At 46.7% G+C, this 24,022-nt stretch overlaps 1 protein-coding gene across 1 annotated transcript in view; it reads right to left on the reverse strand.

The window, feature by feature from the left end:
* Positions 1–24,022, reverse strand: part of LOC147666704 (E3 ubiquitin-protein ligase TRIM39-like) — a 190,668-nt gene that overhangs the window by 119,777 nt on the left and 46,869 nt on the right. The window contains exon 3 of the mRNA XM_086948950.1: positions 6,158–6,388. Coding sequence (XP_086805076.1) covers positions 6,158–6,388 — 231 coding nt within the window. The remainder of the gene's footprint in view (positions 1–6,157; positions 6,389–24,022) is intronic.

Raw genomic sequence — 24,022 nt, forward strand, 5'->3', positions numbered from 1 at the left:
AGACCTCAGGTGCCAGATCGCAAGGTTTAGTTGATTGGTATCTGGATGTCTTAACTCTCCATGGTTCTGATTAAGAAGCTTGGGTGAGAGACGTAGTTTTTGGTGAGGCACTATTGATAGTTCTAATAGGGTTGTGAACCATGGTTGTCGTGCCCATGTTAGAGCAACTAGGATCATTGTGAGGGAATGCTGTTTGAGTTTTCGAACCACTAACGGAATGAGTGGGAGAGGTGGAAAAGCGTAAGCAAATTTGCCTGACCACTTCATCCATAGCGCATTGCCTTTGGACAATGGGTGTGGATACCTGGACGCACAGGTTGGGCATTTTGTGTTTTGGTGTGTGGCGAACAGATCTATTTCTGGGTGGCCCCACATGCGAAAGAATGGAAGAAGAACTTGAGGATGGAGTTCCCATTTGTGGATCTGCTGTGTCAAATGACTGAGCAGATCTACTATTGCTGTCATGTTGTCTGTACGGACCAGGACAGCTTTGCCTAGTAGGTGGAGTTGAAAAGATTTTAACACTAGGAAGATAGCTAAAAATTCCAGGTAGTTTATGTGGAATTGTCTTTGTTGGGGGATCCATATGCCCTGGATGGTACGGGTTTGAAGATGAGCTCCCCAGCCGGTGAGTGATGTGTCTGCCGTTATCACGGTCTGTGGAACCGGGTCAAGGAATGGCAGCCCTTTGGAAAGGTATGTGTGTTCCACCACTGCAGAGAGCGATGGGTACGGTCGTCCACCAACACCAGATCTGTTAGCTGGCCTTGACCTTGGTCCCACTGACGCGCTAAACAATCCTGTAATGGATGCATTTGGAGTTTTGCATAAGGGACGAGGAGAATGCAGGAGGACATCATGCCAGTTAACTGGAGGACATCATCCCAGTTAACTGCATGACCACTTGCGCTGGTAGTGAGTGTTGAGGCTGACATTTTGAGATTAGAGCCTATATGACTGGATTGGGTTATGCTAGAGTTTTTGAAGTGTCTATAGTTGCCCCTAGGTATTGTTGTATGTTGGACGGTTGAAGATGGGGTTTGGCGAGGTTTATTGGGAATCCCAAGCCTTGAAGAAGTTGAATTGTCTTGTTTGTGTGTTGCACACAGTTGCTGTGTGATTTGGCTTTTATGAGCCATTCCGCCAGATAAGGGAAGACATAAATGTGCTGTCTTCTTAAGTAGGTTGCAACTACTGCAAGGCGTTTGGTGAAGACTCGGAGTGCTGTAGTGACCCCGAACGGGAGGACTTTGAATTGGTAGTGTTGACCATCTACCACAAATATGAGATATTTCCTGTGAGCGGGGGTGGATGGGAATATGAAAGTAGGTGTACTTTGGATCCGGAGTGGGGAGAAAGTCACCCTGTTGAAGTAATGGAAGCACCTGCTGGAGAGTGACCATGTGGAAGTGGTCTGACTGACTGTAGGGGTTTAGTGGCCTGAGGTCCAGTATGGGCCTGAGAGAGCCGCCCTTCTTTGGAATTAGGAAGTAGAGAGAGTAGACCCCTGTGCCTTGATGAGACAAGGGGACTGGTTCTATTGCATGTTTTTATAATAGAGAGAGAACCTCTTGTTTTAGAAGCGTTAGATGTTGTAAGGCCATCGGGTGCTGTCTGGGAGGAATGTTTGGAGGGGTAGAAGTGAGTTCCAGGCAATAACCATACTGGTTAATTTGTCTAACCCACTTGTCTGTTGTGATGGAATTCCAGACAGGTAGGAACTGTGAAAGACGTCCCCCGACAGGAGTGGAATACTCGGGGGGAAGTGGAGGAAATACACTGTTTAGTGGTAGGGGAGGTGCGGTTAGTGTTGCCGCGGCCTCTCCCCTTATTATCGTTGTTTATGTATCCTCTGCGAAAGTATCTGTTGGGGGATGTTTGAGTGGGGCTTTTGTATGAGGAAGAGGGCTCTTCTGAACCCGTGTTTTTTTTTGGCTGTATAAAGAGCGATGAAAAGAGCCTTTAGGGGAAGGGAACTGTAAGGCCCCCATAGACTTAGCAGTCTTAGTGTCCTTCTTCATCTTTTGTAGAGATGTGTCAACTGTAGGCCCGAAAAGATGCTCCTGATAAAACGGCTACTTTAAAATAGCAGTCTGAACCCCCTGCGTGAATACGGAAATCCGGAGCCAAGCGTGTCTGCGCAACAAGGCACTAGTATTGAATGCGTGAGATGCCAATGGTTTGCAGCCTGTGACACGATACGTTTCCATGATGCGTCAATTCATTTGGATTCCTTATTAGGAGGTGGAGTGTCGCCTATACCCTGTGAGTTTACCCACTTGCGTGCATTAGTTACCACAACGGAATCCAAGGGGATCTGACTTTTAATATGAATTGTTTTCATGGTATTGGGCAACTCTGGTGATTAGTTGTGCGAACCCAGTGTTGTCATCTGGTGGTGATGGCTTAGATGGATAGACATTCGGTTCATTGTGTGTCAGGGTCTCTTTTGTAGTCCTCCCAAGGGTCTACATTATGTGGGATTGTATGTGAATCATCATTATCATCGCCTTGTGGATCTGTATCCCCACCTACATCATCGTCAGTATCTGATGTGTGAGGTGAAACTATAGGTTGTGAGGAGTGTGGCGGAGAAATCACTAAGTGTGGATTAACTGGAGGAGGACAAGGAGGTGGGGAAGTGTTAGTGCCCAAATCCTGTCTCTTGGGAGGTATTGAAGGGTATTGAAGGGTCCTCTGAAGTGTGCAGTTTCCTCTTTTTTAGAGGCTTGGCGACTAGTTTGCCCGTTTTTGGATCAATAAACAAAGTTTTTTTGTTTTGGGTTTGAAAAATCAGTCTGAGTGGGCAAAATGTCTTTGTTCTGTGCTGAAGATTTCGGAACCGAGCTTTCCTTGGGCGAAGTCTGTGAGAGTTTTTTCTGCTCCAAGGCTTTCTTGGGCTCTGACGACTTTTTGGAGTCCTAGGTCTTTTTCGGCTCCAACAACTTTTTTGGCTCTGAAGATTTCTTCAGTTCCGAGTCTTTGGTATGCTTCGAAGCCGAGAGCTTCGACATCGACGAAGAGTCTTTGCCTTGTGGCTTCGGTGCCAGGGAGGACTTCCCAGCGCCGGAATGGGGTTGACTCGAGCCTGAGTCGGAAGGCTTATGTTTCGGTTTCATATCCAGGCCCAAGGGCCCGACCCGAGCCGGAGTCGGCCTGCAGTTTGTTTTTGGGGAAAGGGGTTTCGGTACTCAAGGACCGCTGAGCGGGGCGTCAGAGTCACCAGCTTCGGAGACAGAGGTGTCTTCCTTGTCACCTGATTGTTACGGCTAAATTTCGGGATCTTCTCTGAAGTCATCCGGAATCGAGCTGCTTCCACAAGAAATTTCATGACGTCGAGCCCGAAGATCAAGGATGGTTTTCTTCGACCTGAATGATGCACAGGCCTTGCAGTTTTTTTCTTCGTGCACCGGGAGAGGCAAAGATTGCACACCTCGTGCAAGTCTGTGTGTGAGGACTTAGCACCACACTTGGGGCATTTTTTGAAGGAGTCCTTTCCATTGACTGCAGGCATGGTCGGCGCGGAGCGGCCCAATGGCCCGCATCGAAAATGGAGGTCAAGAAGTTTGTTTTGAAGATGTGCGTCGAAAAAGAAAACACAATCGAGACAATATCGTTGAGTGGAGAGAATTGCGCATCGAAGGGGCATTTGAAACCAATATCGACCCGGAGAGCAGCAATGTACATCTGAACCAGATGTTGAAAAAAAACTATCTAAGGATGGAGTCGATGCCCATGCGCACCATTGTCCTAGGGAGGAGTCACCAACCTAGTGACTACAAAGATTTCTTACAGGACAAAAATAAACATCAAACATCCGAGCTATACGATCTGCAGCTCATATGCCTCGAACATTGTTTTTCTTTCCCAAACCTGACACAGGTCCTGCTCAGACCTTGACCTTGATCTCGCCCTCGGTATTCCCAATGAATACTCTATATCCCACTTGGATAGAGTAAGCAAAATGGGGGGTAGGGGATAGTCATTATTTTTCAGTCCAAGTTCCTCTGCACCAGTCAGCCCCTGGACTTAGCACAAAGCACTGAGGCCCTCTCTTTTACTATTAAAATTTCAGACATCTCTTTTTCAGGTGTTCTCATTTGTAGTCCCACTAACCCAGACACTAAGTTTGGTGATTTACTGTTCATGGAAATCATGCCTCTCTATCTTCAACATGACAATCTTCGTGATTTTAGGTGACTGCAACCTACATGTTGATGCTTATAGATGGAAAGCTGCAGAGCAGCTCATTGTAACTGTCTGACCTTAACCTTGTGCAGAGAGTTAAAGGCCCTACTCATAAGGGAGGGCACACACTCTGTCATTTTTTCCAACATCCCCACCCTAGAAGTTGGCCTATAGTTCCTTAAACTTGGACTGATCACTTTCTAATCCCTTTCAGTCTAGAGTTCCTTAGCTCGTGGGCTCCTAAATAACTGAAGCCATCTTTCCATCACTTGTGAAACTCTTTTGCTGATCCACCCGCGGTATGCTCTCAAGTAGTAGTTAACCATTGTGTAGACATTGAGCCAGCAGAATCTTCCTTTAATTTGAATCTCTTGATAATTTAATACTTCTGAAAGTGAGCAAAACAGAAGGACTTCTACCTCTGCGCTCTGGTTCTCTGCCTCACTTGAAGCTGAAAATTAAAAGTGTAAAGTCCTTGAGAGGAAATGGCAACACAAGTTCTGAGAGGTAGCAAACTTGGGTATAAGTCTGCTCTGAAACAGCTCAGAAAAAATATTTTAAAAGCCCAAGCTTCTTTATTCACGATACAAATCGACGAGTAGAAAACGCACTTCGCAAAATTTTCTAAATTGTTAACTCCTTGATAAATCCTTAGGTGAATAAAATCAATCTACACCTGCTTCCCAGAAACAAGTTGATAATTTATCAGGTTTTTTCCAAGATGAGGTTACTAGGTTGGTCACTCCTAGACCAACCTCACACCGCTAGAACAGTCTAATGTACTCTTTTTTAAAAGATCTCCTTAGAGGGACTCAGAGGGCTTGATCCTAAAAGCTCATTCTGGCTCACTGCTGGACCTTGACCTACCTTACATTCTCAAAAGGGCTTCTCAGGCATTAAATCTACTGATTAACACTGTCTTTAACCTTTTCCTTGAATCAGGTTCAGTGCCTACATGCTGGGAGGAGGCGTTGGTCTTTCCACGCTTAAAGGAACCTAATCTGGACCCCTCATGCCCTGCTAGCTACAGACTGTTCTCTCTTTTTCCTGCTTGTGGAAAGATGATGTACTCTGCAGTTAATCACCAGATCACAAATTGTATTGAGGCGAATAATGTGCTACATCCCTTGCAATCTGGGTTCAGATCTGCATTTAGCAAGAGACAGCACTTCCACAAGTGACTGAGTTCATCCAAACCTGGCTTGACTTGGGTACATATACCATCGTAATTCTGTTTGATTTATCAGCTGCCTTCGAAGCAGTCTCGCATGACATTCTCCTGCAAACATTGGTAAAAGAAGGAATTGTTGGGGCAGTGTAGGAAGGGATAAACTAATTTCTCTCCATCTGCAACCAAGAAGTCTACCCACCAGCCCCCACCCCATTCACATTTGGATTTCAAAATCTGTGTTGTACTACAAAGATCTACCTTAATCCCACGTTTACTTAATATCTATCTGGCTCCCCTTGCTGCTACTGTTAAAGCATGGGGTTTTAAAGTGGTGCCCTACGCTGATGACACACAGTTGTTGTTTGCCTTTTGAACACCTTGATGCCTCCTCCATACCGGATCTTACCCATTTGTGGCCTTCTTGTATGGGACTCCTCCCGGCACCATCTCCCTTTGTGAGGTATTTGGGGGTGAAGCTAGATAATGCCTTATCATTTAAGTCTTTCGCTAAATCAGGGAGACAACACCCCGCTCTTTCATTCTGTTGCAATGGTTCTGCCAACAGACACAAGGGGAAGGAAACATTGGGTGTGGCACGGTAATAATAAAACAATATCTCTAGCCTCTCGTTGCAACTGATCTCACAATGAAGAGTCACAGTGAAACTGTTGTTAAATTATATGGAACAGTGGATTTTGCCAAAAGGACATTTTAATGAGAGGAGAGCTCCACGTGTAGCGAAATTACATTAGTCGAGAAACAGAAAAACAAATATTGGTAAAAAATGTTAACTCCCACCTTCATAAAGTCCCCTGCTGCCAACTTGCACTTCTGTTCAATCTCATCTATGGGGTAACCAAGAGACGAAATGCGACGTGACAATTCGCTTATTTTTGCATTTTCTGCTGTCGCCAGTTTTTTGAACATCTTTTCCAGCCTGCTCAAGAGGGAGTGCTCCTGGTTATTCAGAAACTGCCGCAGCTCTTCAGACTCACTCATGATTTTCTGCCTCATTGTTTCCAACTTGTTCTATATAGGGGATGTAAAATTTTGTAAAACTTACAAAAAATACTCAATACAACAATATTATTGTTTCAATGCAAGCTGCCCAGAACGCAAATTATGCTTCACAAATCACTTTTTCACCAATTGGGCACTGGTTCCATGTAGTGCGTAATAGGGTGCTGTATTAACCATATCCAATAAACACTGATACTACAGAGGGCCTGATTAGGAGTTTGTGGGAAAACAGGATTCAATTTATCACACCTCAGCAATAACGATACCCCAGGGTACGTTGTTTATCAGCTGGTATGAATAGCATCTATTACAAGTTTTTGGTGAATAGCATACTAATTTTTCTATTTAACATACCAACATTCACATGGTACAGTAAATAATTGCCTCATTTCCTCTGCTAAATTCCGGCAGGTTTGACCAGTGCTATAGGAAAGGTTTTCTTACAAGCCCAGCCATTAAATAAATAAATACAATTAATTGTGTAAATTGCTGAAAAGTAACATGTGGTATGTCATACAGAATCTAGCTGTTTTCATGTCTTAATGTCCTATTATACTTGAACCCAATGCACTAGGGGCTATTAAAGTTTGACCTAGTGGAATTCAATATCTTCAACTATGTAGATGTGTTTAGAACTGTGCACTAGTGTGAGAAAAGTGCTGAACACAATTTGTGCTTCTTTAAACATAAGCTTATGCATGCTCTGATTTTAGTAAAGGAACTTGCCAGATTATCTGAGCTGGTCGCAATTACCTGTGTTAAATGTTAACAATCTTTGACAAAACAAGGAAAAATATTGGCTTTGTCAATGATCTTCTTCCGTTAGTTAGCAGCTGTGACAGTGCACACATCTATGATGACTATCTTGAAGTGTTATTTATTAAAGTATTACAAATGTATTCAAAGTGGCTGTGAATGCGCTTGCATCCACAGCCACCCTATTTGAGCACATGCACACTCCTGGGCAGTGTAATAAGTCAAATAACACTGGTATAAGTTAAAGGGATTGGGCGAGTCTTTATTATTCAACCCCATCCACAGTAAACATCAGGCAACTGACTCTAATGGAACACGCTATGATCAACACTCGAAGTTGGAATATGGAACATAGCTACATCACACTTCTCCCTCTATACAATTAGAAATAACATTACAATATAATAAATCATATAAATATAAAATAACATACATTTTTAAATTTTCATACAACTTGTACGATATAACCTAAAGCATCCTAAACCATTCCTCCCAATAACAAAACACATCAACTTCTTACAAAGTCTTTGAGATAAACAGGAGTCTTGCAAGATATGATGCTTTTACGTACAGGTTCCACACTTTCTCCCTCCAGAGCAAAATCCTTCAAATGTTCTTCTCTATCTGTATCAACACCTCTTGACTTGACAAGAACAACACGGCTATGATTCCATACACGTCCATCATTGGTTTTCACCGCACTTTTATACAATTTTACTAATTTTTACATCGGTGAACTTTGACCAATTTAAACATCCAACAGGAGCTTTAATTTTGACACTGTCTCCCACTTTAAATTCAACACTCTTAGCTGACTTATGGGACTCAACATAAAATGTCCTTTTCCATTGAATCAACAATTCTTTTTCTCTCCACTGTCCAATTTCATTATTCTTAAGACCTTTATCCGTAATCATCCATCCAGGACAGATGATGGTATTTGCTGATCTTCCTTTGAATAGTTCAAAAGGGGTCTTTCCTGTTGAAGTGTGAGGTGTAAATCTATAGGCTGAAATTCTATATTGTAGTTCTTCTCTCCAATTCAAACTGTTGACTCTTGCCAATTGTATACTTTCCTTTAGTGTTTTATTTAACCATTCAATTGCTCCATTGCACTCGGGATGGTAAACAGAAGTCTTCTTATGTTTGATTCCACACTTTTCTAAATAATCTTCCATTTCACCTGAACTAAATTGCGGACCATTGTCCGATAGCAAGGAATTAGGCAAGCTTTCTCTTTTGAAAATTGTTTCTAGCAACTTAATTACAGACTGAGTGGTGATGTCAAACACTGAACTCACTTCATTCCAACGTGAGTATAAATCAAGTAAAACCAATAAATATGGAGTTTGATGTTCACCATGAAGAGGTCCCACAATGTCAATGGCTAGTTCATCCCAAGGACACATAGGTAGTCTCCTATACAGCATTGGGGACTGTCTGGGCTTAAGAATCCTATCACTCAAAGAACATGGGATACAATCCTGCACTGCCATGTTCCACCATGAGTTCTAGCCTAGGCCACCAAAAATCGTGTCTAATACGCTCCTTTGTTTTACAAATACCCATGTGTCCTTCATGAGCCATTTTTACAATATTCTCTCTTAAACTCACCGGAGGACTGATTCTTGTCCCTCTAGTAAGAATGTCATTAATAACAGCTAACTCGTCAGAGACCAAAACCCAAGGTTTGTCAAGTTTTCCTGCTTTATCTTGTGAAATCAAATCCATCACTCTCAACATTTCATTGTCTTTTTTTATTTCTTACTTCCATTCATGTTCTTTAATCACCCCTAAAGTGCTTTCACATACTTTCGCTTCAAACTCCTCCAGCAGGTCTTCTTCTCCATTATCATCTTTACATTCCACACAATCTACCAAACGGGACAGACAATCCGCCGACACATTACTTGTCCCTGGAATACATTCCACTACAAAATCAAATTCTTGGAGAGAAATTACCCATCTCCTTATCCTGGAAGATATTGAAGTCTAACCCTTTTTTTCAATAATCTCTTTGAGGGGTTTATGATCTGACCTTACTATGAATTTTGTACCCCACACAAACTTCTTAAAAGTATTCAAAGCCCAGAAAATAGCAAGCGCTTTCTTCTCAATGACTAAGTAATTTACTTCAGCACCTTTAAGACATCTTGAAGCACATGCAATCAAACACTCTTGATTATCTCTTTTCCGTTTCAATAGAGCCCTTGGCCTATTCTTGCTAACATCTGTTACAATGAATGTCTGATCACCTGGCTTGAAAGCTTGTAAATCTGGGGCATTTCTTAAATCAAGTTTTACTTTTGCAAATTCCTCTTTACGGGCCAGATGTAGGTCGGCAAATACCGGTCAGTAATGGCCGAAAATCGGTAATTTCGGCTGTTACCGACCGGTATCCATGAAATGAGATGTAGGAGTCTAATTTTTACCGAATCGGAAAACATGAGTCGGTATAATTCCGAATCGGTAAATATGAGTCGTATAGCTCCAAATCGGTAAATATGAGTCGGTTTTTTACCGATGCAGAATTTTCCGAATTCACATTTACCGACTTCTTAATTACCGAATTGGTAAATAAGAAATGGTTAAATAATGGGCATGGAGATGTAGGAAATCCGAAAAATACTGAATTTATGGAAATTCGGTATTTAGGAGTCAGTATTTACCATGGATTGAATGCAGGTGGTAACCAGGTGAAGGCTATAAAAAGAGTCCCAAAATGCAACAGTGTAAGCAGAATGGCGGCTTTCTACGTCATTGCAAGGCGGCAAAGACTACAGGCAGCAGGAGAGAGGGAATGGCAAAGGGAGGAATAAGTGTACAGGCAGAGGATAACACTTTTCCAACTGAAAGAGCCAGAAATACTCCAAAGGTACAGGCTACATTCCCAAACCATCCAGAACCTGATCAGGGACCTACACCCACTCCTGGAGCACCCAACACCCAGGGCCCACGCCATCCCACCCCATGTGCAGGTGCTGTGCAGCCTACACCTGCTTGCCTCTGGGAGCTACCAGAGTGTGATAGCTGCAGTAGGTGGTGTGTCCCAGAGCTGCCTGTCCCGTTTCTTCCAGAGGTTCCTTGACGCCATGATGCAGAGGATGGAGCATTATATTTCATTCCCTGACACACCTGCGGAACTTGCAAAGACCAAGACGGATTTCTATCAACTGGCACAGTTCCCTCACGTGATAGGCTGCATAGATGGCACCCACGTACCACTCTGTCCACCTGCAGCCACAGAACACATATACAGGAACCAGAAGTCGACACACTCCATCAATGTGCAGGTCATATGCAACGCTGGCAACATCATCACAGACATCGTTGCGAAATTCTCTGGGAGTACCCATGATTCGTAGACATTCCAGAATATTGGGATATACACACGCCTAGTTGCCAGAGATTTTGGAAACGGATAACTGCTAGGTAAATGACATTGACACACCCTGACACTCACAGTAGATTGTTGTATCATGTTCACTCAACTAATGGCAATCTTTCTCCCCCCTAGGCGACAGTGCATATGCCCTGCGGTCCTTTGTGCTCACCCCCTACCTCAACCCATCCACAAGGAGTGAAAGGCGATACCTTGTGGCTCACAGATCTACACGCAACGCTGTGGAGCGCACATTTGGACTCCTCAAGAGCAGGTTTCGCTGTCTCCACAAGAGTGGAGGGGCACGCCAGTACACTCCAATCCGGTGCTGCAAAATCATTGCGACCTGTGCCATGTTACACAATCTCGCCACCAAGGAAGGCACAGGAGGTGGAGATCACACATCATGAGGACATTGATGATGACACAGAACAGGCAGAGCCCTATGCTACAGTAGCAGCACCAGCTACAGATGGGAGACTAAGACGGGCAGAGATCACACAGCAATATTTCTGAGTGAGTAATGAGACACAGACAGGCTAAGATTATGATGTAAGTAGTTTAATTTTCACTAAGCAAGTGCAATGATACCACACAATGGTTACACAAAATATCAATGTCCATGACTGGGTGGTCACAGTTAACACCACCGTGACCTGTCCTTTGGGTGGAGGGCATAGTCAATGTTGCCGTCCACGGATTACAGGGTGGGACTGATGTGGCCTGTCTCTGTGGAATGACTCCTGCCGCTCCTGCGTATTTCTGGGACAAGAGGGCTTGCGCCACTCCTGCTGGTGGATTCTTCACTTTCAGCCACACATGTGTCGCCTCGAGTGGCTGTCTGTTGTGTGAGCATCAGCTCCATGGCAGAGGCCACTCTGCCCATCCCCACAGATAAATTGGTGCAGGCCTGAACAATAGCATCCTGCATCGCTACTGACCGTCTGCACAGCAGGGAGGTTGCAGTTGCAAATCGGTTTAAGGCTTTTGTCTGCTGGCTCACATCCACACGAGCCTTGCGCCTCTCCAAGTGGTCCCTGTCCAATTTGTCGCACAGGACAGTCATGCACTGGGTCATGTCTGTCATGCCATTTGCCAGCGACTGCATGCTGTCTGAAATATTTCCTATGCCCTTGTCACTGTTATCCAGCTTGTTGTTGATGCTGCGCGCCTGCCTCTGAACACCCATCATTGCCTTTGCCTGCAGGCGCTGGACCTTGACCATGGTGGCCTCCAGACCGCAGAAGACCCCCTAACCGTACTGCCCTTCAGCTCTCTCCTGTGACCTTCGTCCTCGGACACTGGCCCGCACAGCTCTTGGAGTAGGGCTGCTGCTCAGCGTTGGCTGACTCTGGTGGATTGCTTGCCATGTCACCCTCCTCCTCTTCCTCCTCAGATGTTTCTAGAATGCGGGAAGGGGGCACATCAAGCCGCCTTGTCCTTTCCCGCACAGGTGACTGAGTTGTTGGTGTGGGAGACTGTGCAGCTGCTCCTGACTCCTGAGTCCCAAACAAAAGAGGAGACTGTGGCTGTAGTGTGGTTGTCTCCTCAGGTGTCTTGGATGCCTGCTCTGTGTCCTTCCCTCCTTGTACTGTGCTGGGACCAGCTTATTCTCTCCTCTTCTCCTGCTGCGCGATGACTCTCCTGTGGACAGACATGGACATTGTGTCAGTGGAGTAGTTCACCTGTGTGTCTTGATTAAATCACACTACTATCACACATTTGCCTGCTCCTCATTTGCTTATGCTAGTAGTGCGTCGCATCCCTTGCTGTATGGTATGCTGACTGCATAGTTATCTACCTATGACTACGTCTCCCATGATGCATTGCTGGGCATTAGTAAAACCTGTTCTGGAGTGTGATGTAGGCACACAGAGTGGGGAAGGGGAATAGGTAAATGGGTTAATGATGATGTACATGCATCTTACCTTGTTTCTTTGCAGCTCTTGCGGAGCTGTCAGCGTCCCCAATGCCATGGATGCATTCCGGCTCAAGGGTGGATTCAACAAGCTCCTCAATGTCGGTGAGTCGTGGTGCTCAGTTTCTGCCTCCCCCTGTTGCTGCAGTTCATTTTCTGTGGGCAGCTAGTTTCTTTTTGGTAATTATGCGAAGGTCATACCACCTTTTTTTTAAATCGTCAATTTCACGGTGGATGACACCAATGGCATTTACCTTTGCTTGGATATCAATCCAGGTAGTGCGCTTGATAGACTCTGCAACATGCAGTGATTGTTTCCCAAATATTTTGCTGTAGTGTTTCACAACCTCTGCAACAAGCACCTGCAGTTCTTCAGGGCTGAATTTCATTTTTCTCCTGCGCTCTGCTGCATCCCTCTGTCCATCCTGACTGTCCATGGTGCTGTTCAGGTAAGCTCAGGGAAGCCTGCTCCTCTGTCTGTCCTCCTGCTCTCCTGACTGTTGGTTTCTGCACCTGCATGGGTGTGGTCACTCCCAGGTACTGGGGAGGGGTGCTTGATTCTGATTGGTTGATTCCACTGTAGCTTTGTTTTTGGATGTGGTTGGTGTTACTAATTGGTTCACAGGCTCACATGTTTGTCAGTTTCAAATTTCCGATTCGGTATTTACCGAATCTGTAATTTCCGAATCGGTAAATTCCGAATCGGTAAAACACATTCATTCCGATTTTTTACCTACATCTCAATTTCTGATACTGAAATACCGATTCGGTATGAGTCGTTATTTTAGAATCGGTAAAATGACATTGCCTACATCTGGCCCTACATGCTTCATCCCACACAAACTCAGTTTTTTTACACAGAAAATTTCTTAAATGACTTGTTTTGTCCGCAAAATTTCTTATACACTTTCCATAAAATTCAGCCATATCCAGAAAAGATTCCAGTTCTTCTTTTGAACATGGATCTTTCAGATTAGTAATGGTGTCCACTAACTCTTTCTTTGGTTTGACACCAGTCCCAGAAATATTGTGACCCAGATAATTCACTTCCGTAACTCCGAACTTACATTTATCAAAACGTAATGTCAAACCAGCTTTCATTAGTCTTTTCAGCACCTTTTCTACTTACCCATCATGTTCCTCAATGCTCTTACCATAAATCAAAAGATCATCTTGATAACACCTAACTCCCTTAATTCCTTTTACCACCTCACTCATAATCCTCTGAAACACCGAAGCTGCTGAAACTAAACCGAAAGGCATTCTTAAAACCTTAAATGCACCCATCGGAGTGATGAACGCACTCAGCTCCTGGGAATTCTCATCAAAAGGTACCTGATGATAAGCTGAAGCTAAGTGCAGCGTGCTAAAAAAACATGTCCCATCCAATGTTGACACCATCTCGTCTATATTCGGTAAAGGAAACGTATCTACTACAACTTCTTTATTGAGTGCACATAAATCCACACAAAGCAGCCATCTTGAAAGGCTAAAAAAAAACATTTTAAGATTAACACCGTGACAATAGTATAGTGGGTGCCAAAATTATTTTTTTCAAAGTCGGAGAAGGGTAGTAATCTTGTCAGTAACTTTTGTTCAGTACAGGGCTCCAAAACCTCGTTCCTATGGGTAGGGAATTTTCGTTTTGCTTGTTGGGCTCATTATTTCATACAAAGCATGATAGTCTTGGGCAGGGGAAATACAGTGTCAGTTGCCACGTCCTTAATTGAGTGAAGTGACTGTCCCCATGTTCTCTGTGGTTGATCCCAGTGGTCAACAGGCTGTCATGTTTTTGTGTGCAGTGCCATTTGAGACCCCCCCTTAGTGAAAACTGTGTCGTTCCCCAACTATGAATGTAGTGAGGCAACCATGAATTTGAGAGGCGAGACATCCACAGGTTTTGACCTCCCATTTTGTATTTTGCCACTTTTATAAACAAATACATCTAAAAAAATGGCAGAAAAGAAACAAAAATTAAAAAACAAAACTGATGAAACAATAAATGCAAGAATTTAAAATGGAAATTAAGATCATTAGAATTTTAACTGGTTTAAAATATGATCAAATACATTTTTGAGAAATCGATAATAATCCCTAGGTGCAAATCGTCTTTTCCAGGGAAAGGTATTGATGTTTAAGAATTACATGAAAGACATTAACATAGGTGAGTAGCATTTTGGCTGCATTCTGTATTTGGTTTTAGTTAACATATGTGTCCTACTTCACGAGAACTGCACACAATCTGTGTACAATATATTTTTTTCTTCTCAAAAATTTCCCATGAACGGGGCGTGGCTTCGCAGGCGAAGATGGTGGACGCAGCCTTCTAGAGCTCCCACCAGCCCGACATCAATCCGACTATTTATCCTGGCTCCCGGACCGGATCTGCAGCCCGCACGAGTGGACACAGTAGCGAACAGCGGGGGGTGCCTTCCAGAGCAGCGTGTGGAGCTCCCGGGCCCCCTGGAGTGGCAATAGCGGCGGCGGCGGCCAGCGGCCTAGTCCCGGCGAGCACAGTCGGGGCCTGAATTTTGGCGACTCCCAGACGGAAGATCCTGGCGCGGGCCTGCTGCCCCGACTTTTGGTCCTGGCCCTGGGCCCCTGATCGGCGGCGGAGCGGAAAGTGAGAACCCAGCGGTGCCCTCTACTGCGGGTGTGGCGGCCCGTGCAGCGGAGGCGTCGGGGGAGGGCTGCGGCCTGCACTGCAATTCGGAGACCGGGGCCTCGAGTTTGGAGGCCCCCGGCTGCCAGTGGTGGTGTCCGGCGGCGGCCTGGGCGGCGAGGCAGAGAGACCGGCGGCGCTGTGGCCCCTGGGGTGCGGCCCTGCCCAATGTGCCTGGCATAACGCTGACAGGCTTCCACTGACCCCTGACCGGTGGATGGCCTGAAGCTCCCGCCGGTGTAGCGCCCGAGCCCTGGGGCGTCCCGAAACAGTGGTGGCGGCGGCGAGGAGAGAGAAGTGAGTGTTCCCCGGGGCCCCCCGTGTGTGTGGACAAGGGGTTGGGGGGCCACAGCCCACAGCTGGTGTGCCCGAGGACCACCCCTGACGATTGGGCAGTGAAGTGATGGGGCCCCTGCAGTCCGGGGCCTGCGGCCGGTCGCTGAGAGGCCTGGAGTGGAATCACGAGGCCCCCTTGTAGAGCAGCATCCTGACCAGTGGGTCATAAAGTGAGGAGACACGGCCCGGCCGGGACCACGCTATATACTTTGGACAAGAGGGCAGAGCTGCATAAGGGCCTGGGGTGTCCCTGAACAACGGAGGACGACAGTGTGGAGGAGCCGTGTACCTGGGGGCAGGAGAGACTATAGTGTGGAGTAGCCCCTGTCAATATCGGTGGCGCGGGGTGTTTGAGCTGCGGCATCTTGCTAACGGACTGAAGAGGGCAGCCTCCCGGTGCACCTCAACCATGCTGGACGCCAAAATTGAAGCGGTTGGGGCCGATGTGACCCTGCTGCGTCAGGACCTGCGCAATGCAGTGACTCGTATCACAGAGGCGGAATCCAGAATATCGAGTGTGGAGGACGATGTGGGGACCTTAAAGCAGAAAGTGGCTGCGATGGAAAACATTCAAAAAGGCCTTTCGCTCTGAGTGGAGGATGCCGAAGGACGGGCGCGCAGGAATAACCTTCGCTTTGTGGGTTTTCCCGAAGGATGCGAGAAGGGGAATATGGAACACTTCTTGTCCCAGTGGCAGGAGAGCTGGCTCCCTCCGGATGTTCTGTCGAGTTGTTTTGTAATAGAGCGTGCACATAGAGCCCTGACGCAGAAGCCGCCTGTGGGGGAGCTGCCCCAGCCGGTGATAGCTAAGATTCTGAATTTCCATGACAGAGACACTATCTTACGAGAGGCGAGGGCAAAGGACTCTCTTCTGTTCGAGAACCAGAAGATCATGATCTTTCCGGACTATACTAGAATGGTGCAACAACAACGACACTCATTCAAAGCTGCCAAGGCGAAACTACGAGGCCTGAAGATCCAATATTCCTTACTTTATCCGGCCCGCCTACGGTTGGTATTCCAGTCACGGACCCACTTCTTTGATACCCTGGAGGAGGTCTTCAAATGGACGGATGAGACGGTGAGGGTCCGGCCGCATGCCCAACCGGGCTTGGACCCGGGTCAGTCGAGGGGCTCATCACAGGAACGGGGTGACCAGAGTGTCCGGAGCAAGGGGAACAGGAGATATAGGTCGCGGAAACGCTCCTCTTCTCGCAGTGGAAAACAGGACGGGCGCCTACTGACTCTGACTACTCCGGAAGGGATCATTGAAGGACATCGGGGGGCGAGTTTGTCTGCTGATATCGTGGGCTCCCGCTGGGAGGAGTCGGATGGCTGTGCTTTGCTAATCAGACAGTTGAGGACTGAGTGTATAGAAACTGTTCGCTCTGCATATCTGTGATTGTGTGGGGCTGCGGGGTGGGGTTCGGGGAGCTTGTATACAGGGGCTACTTGCCTCCTACACGGGTGGGAGTTGGCGGGGGGGGTTCTTCTTGGTTGAGTGGGTAGTTGGGATCCATTGGTATGGTTGGCCTTGGGCGCTCTGTTTTGGGCCCGAGGTTGCCCATGCCGCGACAGATACTTCAGTGTTCTATGAGGTATAGGGGTGGGTGGCAGGGGAAAGGGGACCAGGAGTTGAGGGGGATGTTCTGGGGGGGTGTGGGTGGGAGGGTCAGGGGGAGTTGGTGGGGGGTGCACGTGATCTCTAATGCCTTGCTGATGACTGTGCTGCGCACCTGGACCTGTTGCTGGGTGCTTTTGTGTTGTGTCCCCTGGGATCATGGCTGATACATCAACTCCGGGGTTCCCCAGGGCGTCCATGTGCATACTGAGTTGGAATGTTAGGGGGATGTTAGATAAAACTAAGAGGGGGGCGATTTTGCGATGGGGGAAGAGGGAAGCAGCGGATGTCTTACTGCTACAAGAAACGCACATGATGGGGACGAAAGTGCTTAGTCTGCAACAATTTGGTTACCAACAGGGTTTCCATGCTGGGTTTTCTAGGGGCTCCAGGGGGGTCGCCATCTTGGTCCATCGCAGGTTGGCTTACGTTCATGAGCGACAGTGGAGAGACCCACAGGGTCGGTACGTCTTTGTGAAGGGAATGGTGGGTACGGAATCTTTTGTGTTTGGGAGTATATATGCCCCTCCCCCGTTGCAGTGGTCCCTGGCCGAGAGGTTGTTTGCGGTGTTGGCGGAAATCCCGGAGTCCCTGGCAGTGCTGGGTGGAGATTGGAATGATGTGATGGATGTGAATATGGACCGTCGGAGACCGCAAGGGACATTGACTGCTGCTACCCCCACCCGGTTGAGTGCGATGGTGGAAGGGTGGGGCTGGGTGGATTTTTGGCGACACTTGCACGCTAAGGCCCGAGAGTATACCTATGTTTCTGCTGTGCATGGTTCCTTCTCGCGCCTAGACTGTATCTTTGTGCCCTGTGCGTTTCTGAGTAGGGTGCGAGAGGCAGGTATCTTGCCTAGGGGGTTGTCTGACCACTCCCCAGTAGCTGTGGATATTGAGTTTCATAGGAGGAGACAACCGTTTCGGTGGAGGATGTCCTCATGGCATCTTCAGCAGGCTGAATATGTACATCACATGCGGGGAGCGATTGCCCAATACTGGCAGGAGAACCTTGTGGCGGACATGGATGTGACGGTGGTCTGGGAAGCCATGAAGCCCACATGGAGGGGAATCGACATAGCGTGGTGTGCGGCGGCCCGTCGCCGACGTCGGGAAGCCATAGTTGCAGCCGCGGCGCGGGTGGAGGTTCTTGAGCGGCGGTGCCAGGGGGAGGGAGACGATGTGGCGGTGCGGCTGCTCCTGCAGGCGCAACAGTCCTATGCGTCCGTGTTAATGGATGAGGCCCAACAGGCGTGGCTAGCCACGCGAAGTAGGATATATCAGTGGAGAGACAAGTCCTGTACTATGTTCCATAGGTTGTGTCAGCGCACCCTGCAGCCACTTACGCTGCCGGGACTCACGGATGGAGACGGTGTCACAATAACGGACCCGGTGGAATTGGCGGCTAGTTTTGCCCGATATTATGCGGGGCAATATGCGCCGCAGGATTGCCTTCCGGCCGATGCGGTCGATAAAGTTATTGCCGACCTGCCCCCGAAGGCCGTCTCTGACGAGACGCGAGCGGTATTGGACCTTCCTCTTACGGCGGAGGAGCTGGGTGATGCGCTGGGACAGCTCAACACAGGGAAGGCAGACGGGCCGAGTGGCTTCCCATGTGAATTCTACAAGAAATTCCAACTCCCACTGTAGGGCTGCGCTGGAGGCAGCGCGGGAGCTGGGTCGGCTGCCAGCTGACCCACGCCACGCTGAAGTGGTGGTGTTTAAGAAACCGGGTAGGCCGCCTGACCGCCATGACTCGTATCACCCTACATCTTTGCTTAACATAGAAGCTAAGTTGCTGGCAAAGGCGTTGGCGAATCGTCTTCTCCCCTACGTGGCTGATCTGGTCCACCCGGACCAGGCTGGCTTTATGCCACGCAGGGCTACACGGCACAACATTAGACGGGCACAGACGGCAGTGGACGCGATGGGGGCCACCAGGGAGCAGACAGCCCTACTGTTGGCGGATATCGATAGGGCATTTGATTCTGTGAGTTGGACCTACCTATTTGCGCTCCTGCCTCATCTTAACCTGGGCCCGGTGTTTATTTCGTATCTCAAGCTGCTATACACCGACATTACGGCGTCCGTGCGAGTCTCCGGGGTGGTTTCAGAGAGGTTTCCAATCGGTCGGGGGACCCGTCAGGGTTGCCCGCTGTCCCCGTACTTATTTGCGCTGGCCATGGAGCCCCTGGCCTCTTGGGTGCGAATCGACGCGCAGCTACAGGGCTTCAGGTGGGATGGGGAACTCACTGACAGGATCGCACTCTATGCGGATGACGTCCTCTTCTTCCTCACGGACTTGGGTAGATCGGGCCCCCGAGTATTGGAAATTATGCACATATTTGGCGAGGTATCGGGTCTCTATCATAACCCGCGTAAATCCACCCTGTGGGTGCTGGGTGACGGGGCGTGTGCGGGCTCTTGGGCGTCAGCCTTGCAGGTTGCGGCCGGAGGCATGCTGTATCTTGGCGTGTTCCTGTCCGAGTCCGAGGCAATTGCTTGGGAGCGCAACGTGATACCGGTATGGGAGAAGGTCCAGTCGGACATTAAAACGTGGTCCCGGATGCCTCTTACTATATATGGTAGGTCTGTGATCTTTAAAATGGTCGCACTTCCAAGCCTCTTGTATCAGCTGCAGAACCATCCGCACTTGGTCGCACCTCAGTGGTTCCGGCAAGTCAATTCTGTCCTGGGCCGCTTCTTGTGGGCTGGGGGTGCCGCCAGAGTGGCGCTGCGTACCTGCTTCCTGTCCACATATTGTGGTGGTCTTGCAGCGTCGGACGTGCTTTCGTTTTACCAGGCCTCCCATTTGTTAGTGCTGAATGAATGGTGGTACGGAGATGGAGGAGACCCGGCTTACGCCCTAGAGCGCTCGCTGATGGGTGTTAACACGCTGCACACGATCTTGTACTTGGCCAGACTACGGAGGCGGTTGCCCTGTGCCACGCAAGTGGTTTTTGTGATTTGGCGACAGGCATTGCCTCGCATGGGCTGGTGGGGATGATTGACGGCGGAGACCCCTCTGTGGAATAACGGGCGACTCCCCGCATTGGCCTCGCTAGCGGGGTTCGGCGGATGGGATTCTATTGGGATTTCTTCGCTGGGAGATGTTATGACCGGTGTAGCCCTCAAGTCGTTCCAGGAGCTTAGGGACGAGTTCCATATGCCCAAAACCCAATTTTTCAAATACCTGCAGTTTCGTCACGCGCTTGGCCTAGTTTAATGGGTTTGGAGTCGCTGCCGGAGTTCAGCCCCCTGGAAGCGAATGTTTTCATGGGAGACCTCGGGGATAAGAAGGTGTCACGTATTTACCAAACCCTAGTCACTCATTGTTCCTCTTCCCTACTTACATTAAAGGAAGCCTGGGAAAGGGACGTCGGACCCCTGGATGAGGATGATTGGAGGGAGGCTTTGGAGTCCCCGCGTGGGACTGCTATTGCGGTACGTCTCAGGTTAGTCCAATTTAAATATCTGCATAGGGCTTACTATACACGGGAGTGGCTGTGGAAAGCAGGTCTGATTGGATCCCCAGAGTGTTTGCGATGTGGAGCTGAGATGGGTACTCTGCTGCATACTGTATGGTCTTGTGCCGGCCTGACCAGGTTCTGGAGTGGTATATGGGGCTGTCTGTCGGAGATGCTGGGATGGGATCTTCCCCGTACTCATCGATTGGGCCTTCTCCATGTGCTGGAGGGCGTGGGGGGGGAATACCTACAAGCGCCACCTCTTATTGCTGGGTCCTGTAGTGGCCAAACGGGACTTGGCACAAGCATGGAAGAGTGATCGAGCCCCCCCACTGAACGTATGGAAGGTAGGGATGGATTATTTTATGGGGCTGGAGCGCCCAGGCCAGAGGATGCCCCCGAAAACATTACAAAATTTGGAAGAGATGGGCGGAATATAGGGGTTTAACTCTGGAGCCTCCAGCAGAACCTGAAGATGGTCTAGATTTGGATGATGGACTCCAGGCCTAAGGAGGCGCATGTTTCCTAGCTTAATACAAACAGTTACTAGAGGCTCACTGTGATTACGTACACTGGGTTAGGGAGGGATAAGGGGTGGGTAGGTGGGTTGCTGGGTAGCTGTGGGAGGTGTAGGTGGGTCGTTTTTGATTGGGTTTTGTGAGATACTAATACATGTGTTGATATCTGGCAGTGATCTCCTGACTGTGGAGAGCTGCGTATATGCCTTAACCTGATCAATAATATAAAAATTTCCCATGAACTATGATTGCTACCTATAGAACACAAAGCTCTCCTCCATATGGATTTTCAAAGGAAAACTAGGAGTTTCATATCCTTCTTAAGTTGTTATGAGAAAAAAAAAAGATCAGTAACATCCATCCAGTTTCAAAGTTGCAAGAAAATAATTGTTTAAATTATCAAGCATGACAGCAGTACATCCATGTTCATCTCAACTAGTGCTGACAAGCAATTATTGGCAATTTGTGGGGAAAAACTATGCCAGAACCAAAACACAGGAAAAATTGTACTCTACTGCATACCCAAAATATATCCTTCCAGTTTCCTATTGCCCAGTCGCATCTAATAGAAGTGTCACCTGTAGCATACTTTTCTTCAGTCTTAAAAGAGTGTAAGAGATACATACAGAAATATTAAATACACCTTAAAGTTGAGCTAGTCAACATTTTAAGTATATCTTCATTTAAAGAGTCTCATGCTTCTGGGCTCAATCCATATTCTAAATTTCCTACCAACTATTTTGGATCTTAACATGTTCTGGGGTTTTGGTATTAATAATTAAATCTTATACGCTCCCAGCATTGCCTTTAATGAGCGTTCATCAAAATACCTCACCAAGGGCCAGATGTAGGTGCCCTAATACCGGTCGGAAACGGCCGATTTCGGCCGTTTCTGATCAGTATTAGGGTTTTCAGATGTAGGGGGCTGGAAAATACAGAAACGGTATATTTACCGATTCGGTAAAATTACCGAATCGGTAAATTACCGAATTGGTAAATATACCGATTCTGTAATTAGAAATGTAGGTGGCACAGTTTACAGTGTCACAGGCCCTTAAGAGTCGGTATTTTACCACACAATCCTATTGTGTGGTAAAATACCGAATTCAGGTGTGCATGCACATCTGTGCATGCACACCTGTACAATGTGACACACAGACATGCCCTTAGGGCATGTATGTGTGCCACATGTAACACAAGCCTGTACTTGGGGTGCTAGAGGGTGTCAAAGTGACACCCCCTGCACCCTTTGCAGGATTCGGTATTTACCGATTCTGTAAATACAGAATCGGTATTTCCCATTGATTCCTATGGGCTTCAAAGCCCATAGGAATAAATGGGAAATACAGAATCTGTATTTACAGAATCAGTAAATACCGAATTTTACAGATTCGGTAATTCAGATTTTAAAATTACCTAAATCTGCCCCTTCCCATTTACAGACTCTTAAATACCGAATCTGTAAAATTCGGTATTTAAGAGTCTGTAAATGGGAATTACCTACATCTAGCCCCAAGTGCCCTCTATAGGTAATCCCAGATTACCAATTCCTAAATACCGAATCATACCGGTTCGGTATTTAAGAACTGGCAATCGGGATGTAGGTACTTTTACCGATTTAATTACCGAATCGGTAAATACCGATTCGGTAATTGGGGGAAACATAGAAGGGTGGCAGGGTGTCACTTTGACACCCTGTTGCACCCCTCAATTGTGCATGGGTGCACATGTTGCAGACATACATGCCCTTAGGGCATGTATGTCGGCAACATGGCTCTGTTTTAAAAGCAAAACAAATGCTTTTGAAAGGGTTTTCATTATTTACCACCAACTTCTAGTTGGTGATAAATAACGAATTCTAAAACCCCTGTAGCACTGATTACAGTGCTACCTACATGTCAAGATACAGATTCGGTAATTTTACAGAATCGGTATTTTACCGAATCGGTAAAATTACCGATTCGGTAAAATTACCCAATCTGTATCTTGACATGCCCCTACATCCCAAACTCCAAATACCGGTCAGTAACGGCCGAAATTGGCCGTTACCGACCAGTATTTACCTTCCTACATCTGGCCCCAAATATCTTAGTTCGATTAATATAATTTACAAATATCTAAAACACAGTTGTATTTCCAATTCAAAATTTGTATTCTATCTCCGTAAATCACATTGTCTACATATCATTCACGATGTTATAAAGTTCTATAATTCCATTTCATACAATGGTCTGTATACTACATTTATTTTTGGAGACGCTTCAGATATCATAATGGCAAGCAGTCTCTCTCACCACTAGCTCCAAATACTTTTTCACAAGAATCATAGTCTTTACATAATGCCTGCAACATTTTAAACCAAACTTTCTTGAAAAATTGGGACTGATAAATGTATCTACAAACATCCAGTTACCATAGCACTTGGTCATTTGGAGAATGATTCCTAGAAAATATCTTTCCTGGGCCTCAGAGATGACTTATGTACACAGATTTTGAGCTACGATGGCTGTATATATTTAAAAATTAGGTAACGTCCACTAACACCCCCCCCCCACCTTTTTTGTTTAAAGAAGCACATAGCCTTGTTATCGAAACTCCAAGGTCTTTTTTGCTCATGTAGAGCAAACTATAATTGTATTTAGTTTATTGAAAATTGTTTTTATTTATGTGACAACAAGGACACTAAAAAATAAAAATTGGCACTGGGAGAATATAACCACGTTAACCATTGTTATTACATTTATATGCCTTAAATCCTGTGCCAAGATTTGTGACAATTTCCTAAATCCATTCATATTTTATTGACTTTGTTTTGTAATTTAATTGAAACATCTAAAATACTATAATCCTGAGACATTATACTGGTATAATGGCCATGATGTATTAAAATTCCTCCACTAGTTTTCACTTTAAGTTTAATAATATGCCTTCAGTTGTTTCCCCTTTTTAACTTATTTACTGACAATTTCAATAATCTTTCTAT

This window comes from Lissotriton vulgaris, unplaced genomic scaffold, assembly GCF_964263255.1.
Source record: "Lissotriton vulgaris unplaced genomic scaffold, aLisVul1.2 SCAFFOLD_1901, whole genome shotgun sequence".
Lineage (NCBI taxonomy): Eukaryota > Metazoa > Chordata > Amphibia > Caudata > Salamandridae > Lissotriton > Lissotriton vulgaris.